The sequence below is a fragment of the Bidens hawaiensis genome, unplaced genomic scaffold, assembly GCF_021521415.1.
Source record: "Bidens hawaiensis isolate Kalapana, Puna unplaced genomic scaffold, B.hawaiensis_p1.1 tig00021047_1, whole genome shotgun sequence".
NCBI classification, from domain to species: domain Eukaryota; kingdom Viridiplantae; phylum Streptophyta; class Magnoliopsida; order Asterales; family Asteraceae; genus Bidens; species Bidens hawaiensis.
The window spans coordinates 266313-284375 of NW_027493261.1; the positions used below are offsets into that span (position 1 = coordinate 266313).

The following is an 18063-nucleotide window of genomic DNA, read 5'->3' on the forward strand; positions in this document are numbered from 1 at the left end:
AGTTTTCCATTGAGAAGCGTGCCATTACTTTGTCTATGTAAGTACTTTGACTAAGCCCTAGAATCCGCTTAGATCTATCTCTATAGATCTTTATTCCTAGAATATAAGCGGCTTCTCTAAGATCTTTCATTGCAAAACAAGATTCCAACCATAGCTTAACTTGTTTAAACATAGGAATGTCGTTTCCAATGATCAGTATATAATCCACATACAAAATGAGGAATGATATAGTGCTCCCACTAGCCTTTCTGTAAACACAAGGTTCATCTTCGTTTTTGACAAAACCAAACTCTTTGATTTTCTCGTCAAAGTGAAGATTCCAGCTTCGAGATGCCTGCTTAAGTCCATAAATGGACTTGTTCAATTTGCAAACCTTATTAGGATATTTTGGATTGACAAAACCTTCAGGCTGAACCATATAAACATCTTCAGAAAGATGTCCATTAAGGAAAGCGGTTTTGACATCCATTTGCCATATCTCATAATCATAGTATGCAGCAATGGCAAGCAATATCCTAATTGACTTAGTCATAGCAACGGGCGAAAAAGTTTCCTCATAGTCAACACCTTGAGTTTGAGTGAAACCTTTCGCGACTAGCCGTGCTTTGTAGGTTTGCACATTTCCATGCATGTCGGTTTTCTTCTTGAAAATCCATTTGCTCCCTACTTCTCGACAATCGGGGGGTAGCTCAACCAAGTTCCAAACTTGGTTATCATGCATGGACTGCATCTCAGCATTCATGGCATCTTGCCATTTCTTGGATTCCGGATCCAAGATAGCAGACTTGTAGTTAGTAGGCTCGTCCCCAGACTCGGCTACTAATAAGACTTCGGCACCATCTAGATGACATAAGTATCTAGCATTTGGTACGGGAGTCCTACTACTTCTGCGAACGCTTGTGTTCACGTCTGATGTATCAGCAACAACAATTTGTTGATCAGACTCTCCAACTTCCTCAGCAGTTGGTTGTGGTTCTTGAATTTCTTCAAGATCAACAATGTTACTTCTAGTTCCTTGACTAAGAAATTCTTCTTCAAGAAAGTAGCCTTTCCTCCTGACAGAAATCGTATTTGTATCAGGATGAAAAAAGTAATAACCGCTCTTGTAGTAGTATCCGACGAAAATAACTTTTACGCCGCTGGGATCAAGTTTGTCATCAGACTCACTTGTGATATAAGCATCACATCCCCATACTCTAAGATAAGACAACTTGGGTTTCTTTCCCTCATGCCATATCTCATATGGAGTCTTGTCTATCTTCTTAGTTGGAGCTAGATTGACAATGCGAGCGGCGGTCATAAGGGCGTAACCCCAAAAGGAGTGAGGCAAGTTGGTTCTACACATCATCGATCGAACCATGTTTAGCAAGGTTCGGTTTCTCCTCTCGCTCACGCCATTAAGTTGGGGTGTGCCAGGTGGAGTGAGCTGTGAAACAATTCCACGCTCTTTTAGATGAGTGATGAACTCTGTGCTGAGATACTCTCCACCTCGATCTGATCGAAGTATCTTAATGGTTTTGTCAAGTTGGTTTTCCACTTCGCTTTGAAACTCTTTGAACTTTTCAAAAGTTTCGTGCTTGTGTTTCATAAGATACACATAAGCGTATCGACTATAATCGTCGATAAAAGAAACGAAGTATCTTTCATGGTTTCTAGTCATGGTTCTAAAAGGTCCACATACATCAGTATGTATGAGTCCTAATAGATCACTTGCTCGTTCACTTTTATTAGTGAAGGAGTCTTTGGCGAGTTTGCCAGCTAAGCAAGATTCACAAGTGTTAAAAGAGTCCGGTCCTGAGTGTTCAAGAATACCTTCAGATTGGAGTCTTTTAACTCTTGCCTTGATTATGTGGCCAAGTCGGCAATGCCATAGAAAAGTATCGTTGACACTAGTCTTGATACGTTTTGAAAGATGATATACGTTATTGTCAGGTTGAACATCAATCTCATAAATACCATTTCGAGGTTTAGCCTCAAAATAAAAGATATCATTTAAGTAAGCAGAAATAGCCATGCCATTAAGAACATACTTAAATCCTTGTTCAAATAACAACGAAACTGAAATGATGTTTCTGGTCAAGCCAGGAGCATACAAACAATTATTTAAAGGAAAAACTAGGCCAGATGGACAAGTAAAATGAAATACTCTAGTTGCCAGAACTGGTACTCTCTTCCCATCTCCAACGATGAGTTCCATGCTGCCTTTATTCAGTTTCCTCCACTTCTCAGGCTCCTGCAAGACATTAACGATATGGTAACCACATCCGGTATCAAATACCCATGTGTTGCTAGAGACAGTGAAAAGTTCAATAACGTATATGGAAATACCTCCAGAAGAGCCTTCACCATTGGCTCTCTTCTTTCTGATCTCAGCAAGGTGCTCGGGGCAGTTTCTCATCCAGTTCCCCATTTGGTTGCATTTGAAGCACTTGCGCTCCTCAAAGGGCGGCGGCTTTTTCTTTGCAACCACTTTGTTAGTGTTGGTGGCAACATGGGCAGTAACAGTAACTTTCTTCTTGCATTTTCCCTTAAAACCCTGATTCTTTGGTTTTGGCTTCTTGACACCAGCAGATCGAATCATCAGAACTTGATTGGTCCTAGAAGGAATGTTCATCTCAGCCGTCTTGAGCATGTTATGAAGCTCCGGCACTGTCTTCACCCAACCATTCATGTTGAAATTCATTACGAACTGGTCGTATGAGTTGGGGAGAGAGTTGAGAATGAAATCCGATGCCATCTCATCGGGCATGGGATAATCAAGTTTCTTGAGCTGATCGATGTGCCCCTTCATCTTTAGAACATGAGCACTGACGGGAGACCCCTCTGCCATCTTGCAACTGATGAGTTGTTTCATGGTGTCGAAACGTTCTTGACGGGCTTGTTTCTGGAACATGCCCTTGAGTTACTCAAGCATCTCATAGGCACCAAAGTCTTCCAAGCCTTTAGCAAGCTCAGAAGTCATGGTGGCTAGCATAATACAGGAGACCTCAGCCGAGTCATCCTTATGCTTGTCAAGAACCTTTCGTGCAGCGGCTGTGTTGTTTTCAGGCTCGGTTGGAACAGGTCCATCGAGAACATACAGGCGCTTTGCCATGGTTAGAACAAGTCTTAAGTTGCGGTGCCATTCGATGAAATTGGTACCATTCAGTTTATCCTTCTCAAGGATAGTCTTAAGGGCGTAGGGTGAAATTTCGTTTGACGACATCTGATTAATTTAGCAAAAGTAAATTTAATTAGTATTTTCGATGTTGTAGTCCTATTATTAATGACCCAATAACATTAATTAATTAGGAGTATGAGAATCTGGCTTCCAGTTATTAAAGGCAGCTGTAGCACACAACATTAATAAGTGGTTAGGCAGACTGACAACGATTGCCAATTGTGAATAGAGCACAACTCTCGGTTATGAGGCCTATAGAGACAACGATTGTCTGTATAGATACGTTTAGCCTCATCTTTGCCCATTTTAAGTCTCCAGACAGCTTTAGCACGTAACAGGAGAGTAAAATAATAGTTGTCCTAGTACCGTGACGTGTGAAAGTGCCGGATGTGTCAACGAAGCACTTTCACCTTGATGGGATAGGCTAGAAAACAAGTACGGTGCTGTAGCTCCAAATACTCGAAATTTCGCAGTATGCCTCAAGTGTGACTTGTAGTATGATTGGCATAAACTATTAGTTTTAAATTGAGATAAATTTTTAAAATTACCAAATAGAGTAAAAGTTAAATTTTACTGTATTTATTACCGTGACGCATAGATTAACCCTTTCATCTCTCAGGACACTTAGTTTTAAATAACCTATTAAAATCAGGACACTTAGTTTTAAATAACCTATTAAAACTAAGTTTGTAGCGATACAACTAACCAATTTTAAGTTATAATAACTTATTAGTTTTGGAAATCAAAACGCTTTTAATTTGCAAAACAAAAATCGGTTAATAAAATGTTTATTTTCCAATTTATTTGGTATTAGGTTGGTGATATTATAATCCTATTATAAACAATCAAAGCAACCACAAATAGCAAATAACAATAATATGTAAATCCTTATGGCCAAAAGGTGATCGGTCTCGCTAGAGCCAATTAGGGAGACCGATCGGGTCAAGGGGTTCACAACACAAACAACCACAAGGATGGACTTCTCCGTGCATCCCGTCATCTTGTCCGAACTCCCACTAACTCCAAGGTGTCCATGAGCTCGTCCTCGGTTATCTTCGCGTCTTCTTAATTACAAATTTATAAACTAACAATAATATGTCATATTACAAATTTGAACCATCTTTATGGCCAAAAAGAAAACCGAAAATTAAATAATAACCTTTTTACAACTTTTGAACCAACCATATGGCCAAAACAAGCTCAAACACCAAACACAACCAAACAATCACATAGGTCGGGGCCGGATTTACATATTCACAACAAATAAAATTTCGGGTCGTTTTGACTTGGTCAAATAAAATAAACAAAACTTTGACCAATCAAAAATCACCCGAAAATAAATCTAGATCTATAAACTTTAATAAAGTTTAAGATGTAGATCCGGTTTTAAACGAACCGGTATCGACTCGTACGTTGTAACCGCGGCTCTGATACCACTGTTGGGTTTCAACGGTGGTCCGAGACAAAAACGGATAAACTATTTGACCCGTTTTATTTAATATTTCGTTTCGATAATAATTAATCCATATTAATTATTAAGCTCACTAACGAAACAATAAAGAAACGCAGCGGAATAAAACATTTAAAACGAACCATGAACCGAAACCCGAACCCGGATCCGATTACAAACGCGTACGAGTACAATATGTAAGGCCCCGAACCCGGTGACCCTACTTTAGCGTCGGATTTACTCATAAACACAGTTCTTCAAATCAGAGTTTATTAAAACTTTTCGCGGAATATAAAACATCAATCATTTGTTACAAAACATTAATTCTTTTCTTTGATACCATAACACAAAACTTTATATTTAAAACATCTTTACTTCTTTCTTCAAATGCCAGCCGTTCAATCCATGCCGTGTGTCATCCTCATGCTAACTCTATAATCAGCTCACCTGCGTGCATACTAAAAGTCAGCTACGCTGAGTGAGTTCTAGTTAATCGAACGCCATACAATACATACACATAAATACATATCTGTAGATACATATCCATACTTCACTAGTTACCCTTCTGTTCTACATACATATTTGCTACCATACATACATACATATCTACAATCACTAACCTCAGTCTACCGAGAGTACGTTCATAGTTCACCGTCTATACCTGTACTCAAGGTCGTGAACACGTACAAGGTTCGCTGTCCTTACCTATGTTCACCATTTATGGTACGTACAAGGATCGCGGTCCTTCCCTATACCATAGTACATCCACAACACGTACAAGGTTCGCAGTCCTTCCCTATGTTGCAACCTAATTCATAGCACGTACGAGGTTCGCAGTCCTCCCCTATGCTACAAAATCAGCACGTATAAGGTTCACAGTCATTTCCTATGCTGAAATACATCCACAACACGTACAAGGTTCGCAGTCCTTCCCTATGTTGCAACCTAATTCATAGCACGTACGAGGTTCGCAGTCCTCCCCTATGCTACAAATACAGCACGTATAAGGTTCACAGTCCTTTCCTATGCTGACGCCTATCTACATTACGTATAAGGTTCGCAGTCCTTATCTACGTTTACATATATCATCTACTTCACGTATAAGGCTCGCAGTCCTTAACTACGCCATTACCAGCCGAGTCTATGTCCGACAGAAGCTAGAGGGATTTGCCATCCTAACTTACTATGTCGAACGTAGAACTCACATGCCATTCGTGTACCTATATACACATACTTACATTATAACATAAGAACACTCTAGGCATTCTTTACCTCATTCATTTAACAATCATACCCATTGTCGTTACGTGCAATATCCGAAGATCGTTCACGCCCCGACAAGTATTCATTTGAAATATTCATACATCTTCGATATATAATATTCGTACCTTTATTTTTAACCTAACAGTACGCGCAATATCCGAAGGTCGTTCGCGTACCGACAAACAATCATTCATATCTATCACACATATCACATATGACATACACTTATCACTTAGGATAAATGTATTAACAACACATCGAGTATGCACACAGCCCCGAAAACATAACAAGGAATGGGGCTAGAAACTCACCTGAACACGGTTACGTTCACCGTTAATCGTAATCCCTTTCTTCAGCTGTGCACGGCTGACTGTATAACAAGTACACGTATCAAACAACTATCACTACTCATATCATCTTTCCAGTCTTAACTACTACCCACAACGAACGGGGGTCCGGGGGCAGCGCCCCTGGCAGCGGGGTCTAGGGGCGGCAGCCCCTAGCAGGGTCCAAGGGGCAGAGCCCCTGGCTGGGGTCGAGCTGCCAGGTCAGCTTGGAAAAATTTTATTTCCATTAACTGTCTTAACACATTTTTCATTAGATTTTTAATTTAGTTTCTAAACGAACTTGACTTTAGGCGAAGTTAACCCTCGGGCGAACTTAGCTCTAGGCGAAGTTAACCTTAGGCGAACTTAGCTTTAGGCGAAGTTACCAGCTAGGCGAACTTAGCTTTACAGCGAAGTTGCCAATCAGGCGAACTTGGCTTCAGGCGAAGTTGTCATCAGGCGAACTTGGCCTCAGGCGAAGTTACCAGTTAGGCGAACTTAACTTTACAGCGAAGTTGCCATCAGGCGAACTTAGCTTGCAGGCGAAGTTCATCAGGCGAACTTAGCTTGCAGGCGAAGTTCATCGCTTTGAAGGCGAAGTTGCCCAGTTGCAGGCGAAGTTGTCCAGATCAGCCGCTGTTCGGTTTCTGTCCAGCATTTTGAGCGATTTTAACACCCTTGCTATGGTTCAATATCACCCACTACGCTTCCCGACCATTTTCGGTCGCTTATACACTAAAAAGCTTGGATCTTTAAACTTCAAAGATCAAGAATCATACCTTTTTGAGCTTGTTTGGATCTCGTTTAACTTGTTAAAACACTAATCGCTCTCTCTCTCTCGGAACTGCCCGTTCCTCTCCTCGGCCCGGCGGCGGTGTAGATGGTGTGTGTGTTTTCGGAGTGTGTGTGTAGAAAGTAAGGAAATGAAGATATTTTTGGGTTTAGGGGATATTTATATCCCTGAAATCCCATGGACCTAAGGTCCATTCTCATTTAACCCGTTTCCATTAATCCAACACTAGCCCGACTCATACCAACTCCTACTCTATTATTTATTTCCTGACAACCCGAGTAAACTTTCCCTCTATTAGTAAGTAATATAATTAATATCACTTTGAAATTTCGGGATGTTACACAATAAACGATAAATAATAATCAACCATAGGAGGTTTGTCGATATACCTCGGTTACGAGAACCGGGAAGACACCGAGAGTATACGAGACACGCTAGATCGACACAATCAAAGAGCAATGAAGTTCCGGCGGCGACGGCGGAGCTCCGGCAGGACGTATGGCGGCGGCAAGTGATATGCTCAGATCTGACAGCTTGTAGAAGACGACGGGCAGAAGAGAAACAATCAGCAGCTATTAGCACCAATTTTAAGGTCGCCGGATAAAACTCGCCGGAAAAACGGGATTCCCGGAATTCCAATGAACTCGCCGGAGTATAGGCAGCGGGTGGTGTCGGATTGTGGCTAACAACCTCATACAGCAGCAGCTCACGAAGTACGGCGGTAGATGTGACCGGAGAAGGTTATTCGGTTGCCGGAATGGTCGCCTGAAAATCGAGATATGAGATCTCGAGTACACCGGAGCTAATAAGGAGCTGCGATGTATGTAATGGTGACCGGAGAACAGTGTTGGTGGCTGGGATTGAAGTGTGGTGGCCGGAATGTCTCGCCGGAAAACCGGGGCTGCCGGAATTCGGCGCCGGATTATGTAAGGCAACTAGGGTTTTTAATTATTGTTAAAAGTTACCAAAAATAGATAATATATATGTATTTATAGGTAATCAACTTAGGGTTTAACAATTAACCAACTTGGGTTTGAGCCCAATTAACAAAGCCTAGTCCACAATCATATCCATATAATTATTTTATGTGTCGGGCCTAATTAACCTTTAAGTAGGCCTTTATCTCGTTACCCCCGGTGTAACTCTGTCCGGGTCACGTTCGGGTCGGTCACGTTGACTTGACCCGAAACGTCCATAAAATCCAATAGTAAGAGCATCTCCATTGCTTTGTTTAGTTATGATGTGGCAATGTCCACTTTTTTGAACTGGACAAGTGAATAAGTGGAAATCTGATGTGGCAGCTGATGTGGCGTGTTCAGTTTGTTTTTCCTCATCCACCATTGTGGATGCTCTAATAGTAGGAAAAGAGGGTTGTTGAAACCTCAAAACTTTTGTTAAGAGCTAGTGCATAAACATTATATTACATAGTTAAATGACATTCACCTAGGTTATATTTTCCCACTATGAATTACGTTTATATCCTTATATGCTAAGTGTATATACATAGCAAAGGTCATAGTCACGCATGGTCTGTCTCGCAACATTGACATAAGCGAAAAATACTAAAAATGTTAAAAGTCGCATTACCAATAACCAATTACCAATCCAGGACAATATAGTATTGCTGTTGTAATCATTTAGGTGCCCAATTTTCTTTATGTTGACTCTATTGGAGGCATGTGTGTTGGGATACTTTATAAATATTTAAAAGCTAACTTCATGGTAATTGCTTCTCTTAACTTTACTTCATCGTTTCTTTCCATATGGCCAATGCTTTTCCTTTCACTTCTCATTTTTAATTTATATATTTAGTAGTTTTTGGATTAATATAATTATAATAACAACACCACAATAACAATAACAATAACAATAATATTCAGTGGCGGAGCCACACTATGCTCACCGGGTTCGGCCGAACCCGGTCTTTTTCGGTTTTATATATAACCTGTAGTATCGAACCAACGAGCGAATCCATTCTTTTTTGGCGAGCGAACCCAATAATATCATTCTAAAAAATGTATTCGAACCCATTAATTATAAAAAATTTAGTTAAAAATTTTTTAGTCATGAATATTTTTTTTGTAAAACACAAAAAACTTTAAAAATTACTAACAAACATTATAAATGGACCAATAATAACCATATAGATTATAAAAAAAAAGGTCCAAATTATTCATATAATTGTCTAGTAAACCCAACCCAATTCGCATTCTTAAACATAATACCTAAATGAAAGTTAAATAAAAAACAAAAACATCCATCTTCTCAGCGACGGATAAATTATGTTTCTATCAACCAATCGGCCATTGCCTCGTCGCCTTCGCCAGTTCACCTCAAGGCTTCAACCATCGCCTTACATGCCGCACTTCAACCAGATGATAACAACAGTCCTCTGACCGACACTTTCTTTGGTGAGCCTTCAATCGATCCAGGCCTCTCGACGAATCTTTCTTTGATTTTGCTTAATTAGATGAGTGATGCCTATATATATGATGTTTGTATTTGTTATATTGATAAATGAGTTCTTTTTTTAAGTCGCATATGAAGATGTTATGAATCATTTCCAAAACATGAAAATGCGTAGGAAACAATTATAATATGTAATATTTTATTAAATATGACTTTGGGCCCGAAAATTTTGATGCTGAAAAAACGAACACTAAAAATTACCGAATCCATAGGAAAATTTTCCTGACTCCGCCACTGATAATATTAAATGTTCTATAAGAAAATGATAAGCTTGCTTTAGATCGACGATTAAGAATTTAAACTATGCTTTTTCATATGTAAATTCTCTAGGATATTATATATGATGACAGTGTTGTTTACCTAAGCAAGTAAATTTCAACGTGTTTTATCTTATATATAAAAAGTACGGAAATCCAACCCTACCCACTGAAATACTGAAATAATCATCGTCGTGACTTTCCCAAAAACATCCAACAGCTCCAACCAAGCAATTTTGGCCCAACATCTAGGGCGGGTGCGGTTCCCTCTAATCTAGCACCGCTAGTGTCCTTTTATGTTTCAGAACAACCCATTCATAGTTCCATACATAGCACCATATATGTGCCACATCACACTCTCTTATTGCCACATCACCTATGATGCTCCCTCTCTCTATCATTTGCTAAAGTAGCGGTGCGTGTTCATTTGGTATTTTTTTTTCGTAATAGTTTTGGGTTATCTCATAGCAAGTGGTATGCTTAGCTGTTTTATACTTTCATACATAATAAGGTTATTATATTGGAATATTAATTAGTCGAAACAAGTATTAATAGACTTGTTAGATGAGAGGGTAATGTATAAAGATAAATTGTTCATGGACACTAAATAACATATTCCAGATTACAAGTGTCGGTTCATACATTCTTTCGTGCTTGATATAGGCCAAATTATATATAAATATTTCATACAATTTTAAGTACTTTGAGCTAGGTTTTTATTGAATATTACTTAAGTGACTCATATTTATATTTTAAGCGTTTCATGAGACATTAAGCTAAAATAAGATATTTTTACTAAACTTGAAACTCATGTTTGATATTTTAAACAAGTCTTATTTGTTAAGATTTTTAAATTTCTTTAAGAATAAAATGTCATAGTTATTAAAATATAATATATAAAGAATAACTTGTGTTTACAATTAAGAAGTCATGTGGGTTTTGACCACATTAACATTGGATGCATCAATGATACATATTAATTATTTTTATGTTTTTAATTCAACACAGGTATGAGATGCCACTGTTCAATAAGTCCATGAATTTAAATATATTATGGCGGCCCACAATTCATTTTGAGCCCATTGAACAATATTCTAAGTCGGTTCACAGTTAGTAAATAAAGGAGGTCAGCTGATTTTGAAAAAGGTGCCGTCATAGGGTGTCACGAAAAAGGAGTCAACACAGATTATTGAAGTTGGTGACCGCAATTAATTTGACTTGAAGAGAAGAGTGAAGCACGGGTTGTTTCGAGCAAAGAACGTTTGGGTTTAACACCTACTCAATCAAACACCATTTTTATTGGTTTGAATTTATTATTATCTTTATGAATTCATTATTTGAACCAATTTATTTTCTTTTGTTCTTGAGTATGGTTGTTGGCTAAACCCTTAGACCGCCTAGGCTTATGATGAACTTTTGTTGATTTTGGATTTTGGTTTGGATTTTGTTTTTGTCTATAGTTTATGATTAAGTAAAAGGTTTCTTGAATTTCATTCGATGCATATGTGTGCTTAGGATTGTTTGACGAGTTTTATTGTTTCGCAGTTTCCTTGGTGGTTGTCTGTCATATAATAGGATTATGTTAGGTCATCTACTATGTGTTTTTGACTAGTTTATGGTTAATTTGCAATAAAACCATAGGAACAATATTAATAAATCAAATAGATCTAAGTGTGCTGCTAATCTAAATATCTGTAAGGTGATAGATTATGTGATAGGTCTTGGTTGATGAATTGCTAGATTTAGTTCTTCGTAAGGTGTCCGTCTAGATTTGGTTTGTTTTCCTTGTCTATCTAGCTGAGTGAGTTCATTAAACTACATTTGATTTCCGCGCTGTAAGGTAGGATTTCTTATAGAGGTACTTGTCATAAAATAAATTAGCGATCGTAAGTGAGTCTAATTAAAACCGGTTTTTTAATAGCTTATTAGGATTACATAGGTGTCTTCTTGAGAAGGGTCAAGGGTCTTGTTCGGTTACCCATTAAGTGAATAGTTTAAGATCCCGGTTCCATAACTTAGCATTTTCCAACAATTTGATAATTAATGCATTGGGGATTCTAGTCTAGGTGGTTACTTGTTATCATCTGAATTAAGTCTAGATTTAAGTCGTAAGTTTTATTAATTAGTTTTATCATTAGTTTAATAAAGTTTTTAGCAAAATCCCCCTTAATAATAATAAATAAATAGTCGTGACAATAGTTAAGTCTAAGTTAGCTAGTTAACGTAACTTAAAGAGTCTCGTGGATTTGACCGGATCACTTGCCGATTAGTAGTTTTAGTTAAGTTAAGAGTCTAGATTTATTACTTAGTGTCTAGATTAGCTTAGTTTTAGTTAATAAATATTAGACTACTTTTAGCACATCAGTGCTATTGTACTTCAACTGTCGTCATCGCTGCTTACGATGAAGATTCGCCGGCATTGGCAGCCGTTCAATAAATAAAACAACCTAAGTATCAAATGTAATGGTAGAAAGAGAGACGCGACACTTCAGCTAGATAAAGAGTGTTTATTCTATTTCCAACAATTAACTGCTGGTCCGTCTCAAACTATTACATTACACACTATCAACTCAATCATTACAAACATATATAACTAGGGGTGAGCAATAACCGAATCGTTAACCGATACGACGAAACCGAACCGCACCGAACTCATCATTTTTTTTTATATTTCAAGCCTTGTTTCCTCTATTTCATGCATTACATGTATTAATAGTTTAATATTATCATTTTCATGTACTTATATCTTTATTTCATGTACTATATCCCAATTTCATATATTTAGACCTTTTTCATGTATTTATACATTTATTTCTTGTGTTTAAGCATTCGTTTCATGTATTTTTAAGCAAAATTTTAGTCCAAATTTGATATTTGTTATTAACCGAAATTAACCGAATCGAACCGACAACCGATCAGTTTGGTTCGGTTAATGAACCGAACCGAACCGAACCGTGCACACCCTTATATATAAGGATACAAGCTCGAATTACTACTCTATTTGAGTTTTTAGTCAATTTTCATTTCAAACCTGAATAAATAAACAAACGATCAACTCCAACCTTCCAAATATAAACCCAACAACAAACAAACCCTAACAATTTGAGATCAAATGGACGACGAGACCAGAGATCGAACCGGCGTGAAGAAGATAGCTTCAGCGTGCGATGTTGAAGCTCTGAAGAAGTGTTTAGAAGAACACAAAGGCGATTACATCAAATGTCAATCTCATATCGAAGCGTTCAAGTCTTCGTGTTCTATTAAGAAGCCTTCTGATTCGTCACAGTAATCAGTTGCTTGTTTGATTGATTTACATGCTGCGGAACTTGATTATGTATTGTTAATTGCAATTTGTTTGATGAATTTTGCAATAATTTGATGAGTTTTGAAATTATTATTGTGATAACAGTAGTTAATTTGGATTAATGTATTATTATGCTTGTTATAGCTTCATGATCCTAAATTTGGATTCAAATTATTTATGAGAATTGAAATTTCCAGGGTTTTGTGTTTGGGATTGCACACACACAAAACCGAACACGCACGAAGAAGCCTGTAATTAAACCGAACCGAAAGAATGTTCGTGAATTGTTTGGCGGGAAGTTCGTTCATGCTCATTTATTTAATTAACGATAAACGGACGAACATGAGCAAAAATTTGTGTTCGTTTAATTAACCAAATGAACACGAACACGTGTACCACTCGTTCGTTTATGCCCGTTCATTTATTTATGTTCGATTGCGTATTAGTAAAAATAATTAAATGCTTATTTTATTTTAACAAATTATATCACCCTAATACCTAATATCTAATTATATATTATTTATTTGTTTGGGCCTGTTTATGTTTGCTTATATATGTTTGTATTTGTTCAAATATGTTCATTTATGTTTGTAAACTGTTCATTTAGATAATCATATTTTAAACGAACGAACATAAACGAACATGAACATGTTCATTTTTTAAACGAACATGAACACATATATTTGTTCGTGTTTATTTAAAGTTAAATGAACGGACATGAACATGCCCTTGTAAGCATTCGTTCGGTTTGTTTACAGGCCTACGCACGAAAGCAAATAAATGAACACTAGAATTGTGGTTCCATCTGGTCACAGACTCACAGGTTGTAACCAGGATATTCTTATTATGAGGTTATTCTTATTATAAGGTGTTAGAACTTAGAACATTACAAGTGTATGTATGATCATTATATAGACAAATAATTAGGTGCATGATTGTAAAAATCAGTTCTAGTAGGCATCGATTAATCACTAATCGGTGGACTTCCGATGCGATTTCAACTAATCGGCCCTTAAAATCAGTAATCAGTCAAAATTGGTGGAAATCGGCCAAAATTCGGTCAGAATCGGTCAGTATTTGTCAAAATCTTTGAGGTATATAAAATGTTACTTATTAATCCAATCTGAATGATTAGTTTGAACTTTAAATTGTTATGTGTGTGTGTTCTGACTAGCGCCTAGCGAATTCTACAACACTAGCCGAAGGCCTACAAACCCTACATTTTGAATCTCATAGATGATGATTGAAACCAAATATGACTGGATCCAACATTATTATCAAATCCACCTTCTAAGTTTCAGTTCACAATTGGTGAACTGCCATAGTTGGGTCCAGATTCAGGTATTTTAACCTGTCACAATATGATAATATCAGGTCAATTTCACTGAAACATATGTGACTACTGTCTTCTATCTTCAATATTCATTCATGTGTCAGCTTTCCATGTTTTTTTAGATCATTCCAGCTATTTTAGTTCTCAAAACTGCACATGGGAATTATTATTCTTGTTTGACTAGCTTCACAACTTGTATCACAAGCCATTGACATTGACAACTAATAGTACATTAGTTTACAAGGCATAATCATATTAATAACTATATTATGTTCTTTAGTCTCTTCATTGACCATAATTAAGGGAGTTCATGTTACACATGCCTGTTTTTTTAATCAAAGCTGATAGTTTTTAACTTAAGTAACTTATGCCATGTTAAAGGCGGTATGCTTGATAGTTAAGTTTCATCCTGTTTCTATATATTTAACGTAAAAACATACATTCAAACACTGTCTTTTACGATAAAAATACGTTACATTCGGGCCTGTTCATTGTCTGCATATAAGATCCAATGGAAAAAGAATCTTCGCAAGTACTTCCAACCTGTGAGTCAACTCTTTAACATTGATTGCGGCTTTCTAGTGTTTTCACTTACAACTAGACTCTTATCTCTACAAATATAGCAACTTTCCAATATTAAATTCGCATACGTTTATTAATATAATATAAACTTTGTCTTCTGCAAACTGTTTATAACCTTTCTGCAGTGTCACACTTTTTAAGCAGCTTCCATTAATCATTAATCATTATTCATCCTTCATCATGCCTTCATCCCATATTTCAACACAACTTCCGGTTCTTGATTTATCGAAACCGATAAGCCCGTCTTCTCTCTCGACTCTCTCTCTAGCCTGCAAAGAATGGGGCTTTTTCCATATTATTAACCATGGAATCTCCAAAGATCTTTACAGCAAGCTTCGGTCTTTATCGTGTCAGCTTTTTAGTCTCCCGTGTGAACTTAAACTCAAAGCGGGTCCCACCTCGAATACGAAAACTTACACGCCTCATTTCATCGCTTCCCCGTTTTTCGAATCGCTTCGTGTTTCTGGACCTGATTTCGGTGCCTCGGCTCAGAGCTCTGTTGAAGCTGTTTCGAGTGACCCGGATTCAGAATTCTGGTAAAGTGATGATACATTTTTTGATTATTTGGTTTAGTCAAAACGGGTTCGGGTCAAAATAACAGTTTTTTTTAATATTATCTTGTCTTCTTATTCTTGTGTATAATTTCCGGTTCAAACACATCCTCAATGATAACTTTGTCAACATTTTCAACAAAAACTTTGTTGCTTTGAACATGAGGTTTCTGAGTTGAAGATTGGGGTTTAAGACCTTTGTTAGAGACAGGTTTTGATTTTTCTGAAATTGTAGGTTCTTTGGGAATAACATACTTTTTTTATAAAAAGTTTACACCTTTTTATAAATATCATCTTTTGTACTTTTTTTATAAAAAGTTTACACCTTTTATAAATTATCATCTTTTGAACTTTTTTTATAAAAAGTTTACACCTTTCTATAAATATCATCTTTTGTACTCTTTTTATAAATATTACAAAAACTTACCCGTCTCACCTTTTGAGAATTTTTAACGGTTGACCCGTTAGATAAGTAAATAGGTCAAAACTGCCACCTCGTTCCGTTACTTATCATATTTTTTTTAAAAAATTTTTTTTACAATCTTGACAGTGAGGTAGTAAGAGAATATGGAGATAAAATGAGGATATTATCCAAGAAAATCACCCAAATAATATTAATGTGTTTGGGTAAAGATTTCAATACAAAATTCAAATCCGAATTTTCGACCTGTGAAGGGTATTTAAGGATAAACAACTACTCATTACCTGAAAAACGGGTCCCAGGAAAGGACGTTGAAGGGCTCGGTATGCACACAGATATGAGCTGCTTAACCATAGTTTACCAGGACGATATTGGCGGGCTGCAAGTAAGATCCAAAGATGGAAAATGGTTAAACATCGACCCGTTTGAAGGTTCACTGGTTGTTAATATCGGTGACTTGTTACACGCATGGAGTAATGGAAAGTTAAGGTCATCCGAGCATCGGGTTGTTTTAAAAGAATGCAGAAACCAAAACCAAAACCGAAGTCGGGTGTCACTTGCATTCTTTTGGTGTTTTGAGGACAAAAAGGTAATTTCAGCACCTGATGAAGTTGTGAGTGATGAGTTAAGATGTTATAAGCCTTTTAAATGTGGTGATTATTTGAAGTTTAGAGAGAATAGTGAAAGAGGCAAGTTTGAGAAAGTTGGGTTCACTGTGAAAGATTTTGCAGGCATTTGATTATTATTTGCAGATGATTTTGATTATTCATTATTTGGACAGTTTGATCATTTAATGTTCCATGTGCATAATTTTTAAGATTTAGTGCCTCATTTGGCTTTGAATTCTTTATGTGGCAATTTTGATAAATATATAATAAAACTTCTATTTTTGTTTTGTTTTGTTTTGCCTCGAAATAATAAAATATTTATGAAGGTTCGGCCGAAACCACCTATGTTTTGGAAACCTTGAGGCGCCTCAGTATTTATGACGTAATGAGGCAAATGGCCCTCGGAGTTAAGGCAAACCTTGAGGCGCGTTAGTATTCATGACGCAATAAAGCAAATGGTCCTTGGAGTTAAGGTGATGCACGCGTGTGTATCGCGTATGCAAGGCATACTTGTTTTGTAAGAAAAAGTTATAAATTGTTTATAGAAAACATCCCGCGCAATATACATTAGCATCCATTTAACAATTATAACTAAATATTATATACATACAGGGGTGAGTTCATGTACAAAAATGGATTTTTTTTTTCTTTTTTGAAAAGCCAAGTTTAATAAAACAACAAAACAAAAGAAACCTTACAAGAAGCAAGCCCCAAAACACGCAAAATCTGATGCTTGGACGGGATCATATGCTTCTGCACATCCTGTGTTTATAGTTACATATATACATAATTACTTAGCTTGTATATATAACTATGCAACTTATATGATAATTATTCCCATAAACATTAGACACTAACACGTTAACTTTTTTGAGGTTGATTTGTATATAAGAAAAGATATAGTAAGGCTATACTCAAACTAAAGAGAATAAATTGCTTGATTTTATAGTTTAATTTAAAAGGAAAAAGTAAGTGTCGTATAAAAGGGTCATCAACGTTTAAAGGAATAAGAAAAATTAAAAAATATATACCAAATTTGCCCTTCCAACTTTTCTTTACCTGAGAAAGTAATGACGTGAACCATTTGGTAGCAATTTTGATAAATTTATGAATACACATTTCTACTTTTGTTTTGTTTGATCTCAAAATGAATAAATATTTATAAATAACCAACACCACTAGTGTGTTTGAAAATCACGAGACGCCTCAGAATTTATATGAAGCGCTGATGTGGTAAGATTCTTCGGAGTTAAGGTGATATATACGTATGTATCATACTATCATTAACTCATTATGCATATGTATCGCGTATGTGAGACAGAGGCATACTTGTCTTGTGAAATAAACTTATAAATTGTTCATAAATGACATCTCACATAAATACACAATTACATAGTATAAATAATTAATTAACCACAATAGTTAAAAAAATAAATAGATAACTATGCAATAATATTACTTAACTTAAAATAAAAGTTACGCAACCTATGTATATAAAAATATAATTACGCCCTTTATACAACAATACGTCGACGTTCTCTTTAAA

At 36.6% G+C, this 18063-nt stretch overlaps 2 protein-coding genes across 2 annotated transcripts in view; both read left to right on the forward strand.

The window, feature by feature from the left end:
- The window catches only part of LOC143562706 (uncharacterized), a 233863-nt gene that overhangs the window by 114514 nt on the left and 101286 nt on the right, over window positions 1-18063 (forward strand). The gene's annotated exons all lie outside the window — the stretch shown is intronic.
- On the forward strand, window positions 14843-16648 carry LOC143562678 (gibberellin 20-oxidase-like protein). Its single transcript, XM_077050420.1, has 2 exons — window positions 14843-15473; window positions 16039-16648. Exons 1-2 carry the CDS (start codon window positions 15118-15120, stop codon window positions 16646-16648), a joined length of 966 nt encoding a protein of 321 aa, XP_076906535.1. The 5' UTR covers window positions 14843-15117.

Coding starts and splice junctions, on each gene's coding strand:
- LOC143562678 (XM_077050420.1), top strand. CDS start 15,118: ATGCCTTCATCCCATATTTCAACACAACTTCCGGTTCTTGATTTATCG. Junction 15,474..16,038: donor GACCCGGATTCAGAATTCTG/GTAAAGTGATGA, acceptor CAATCTTGACAG/TGAGGTAGTAAGAGAATATG.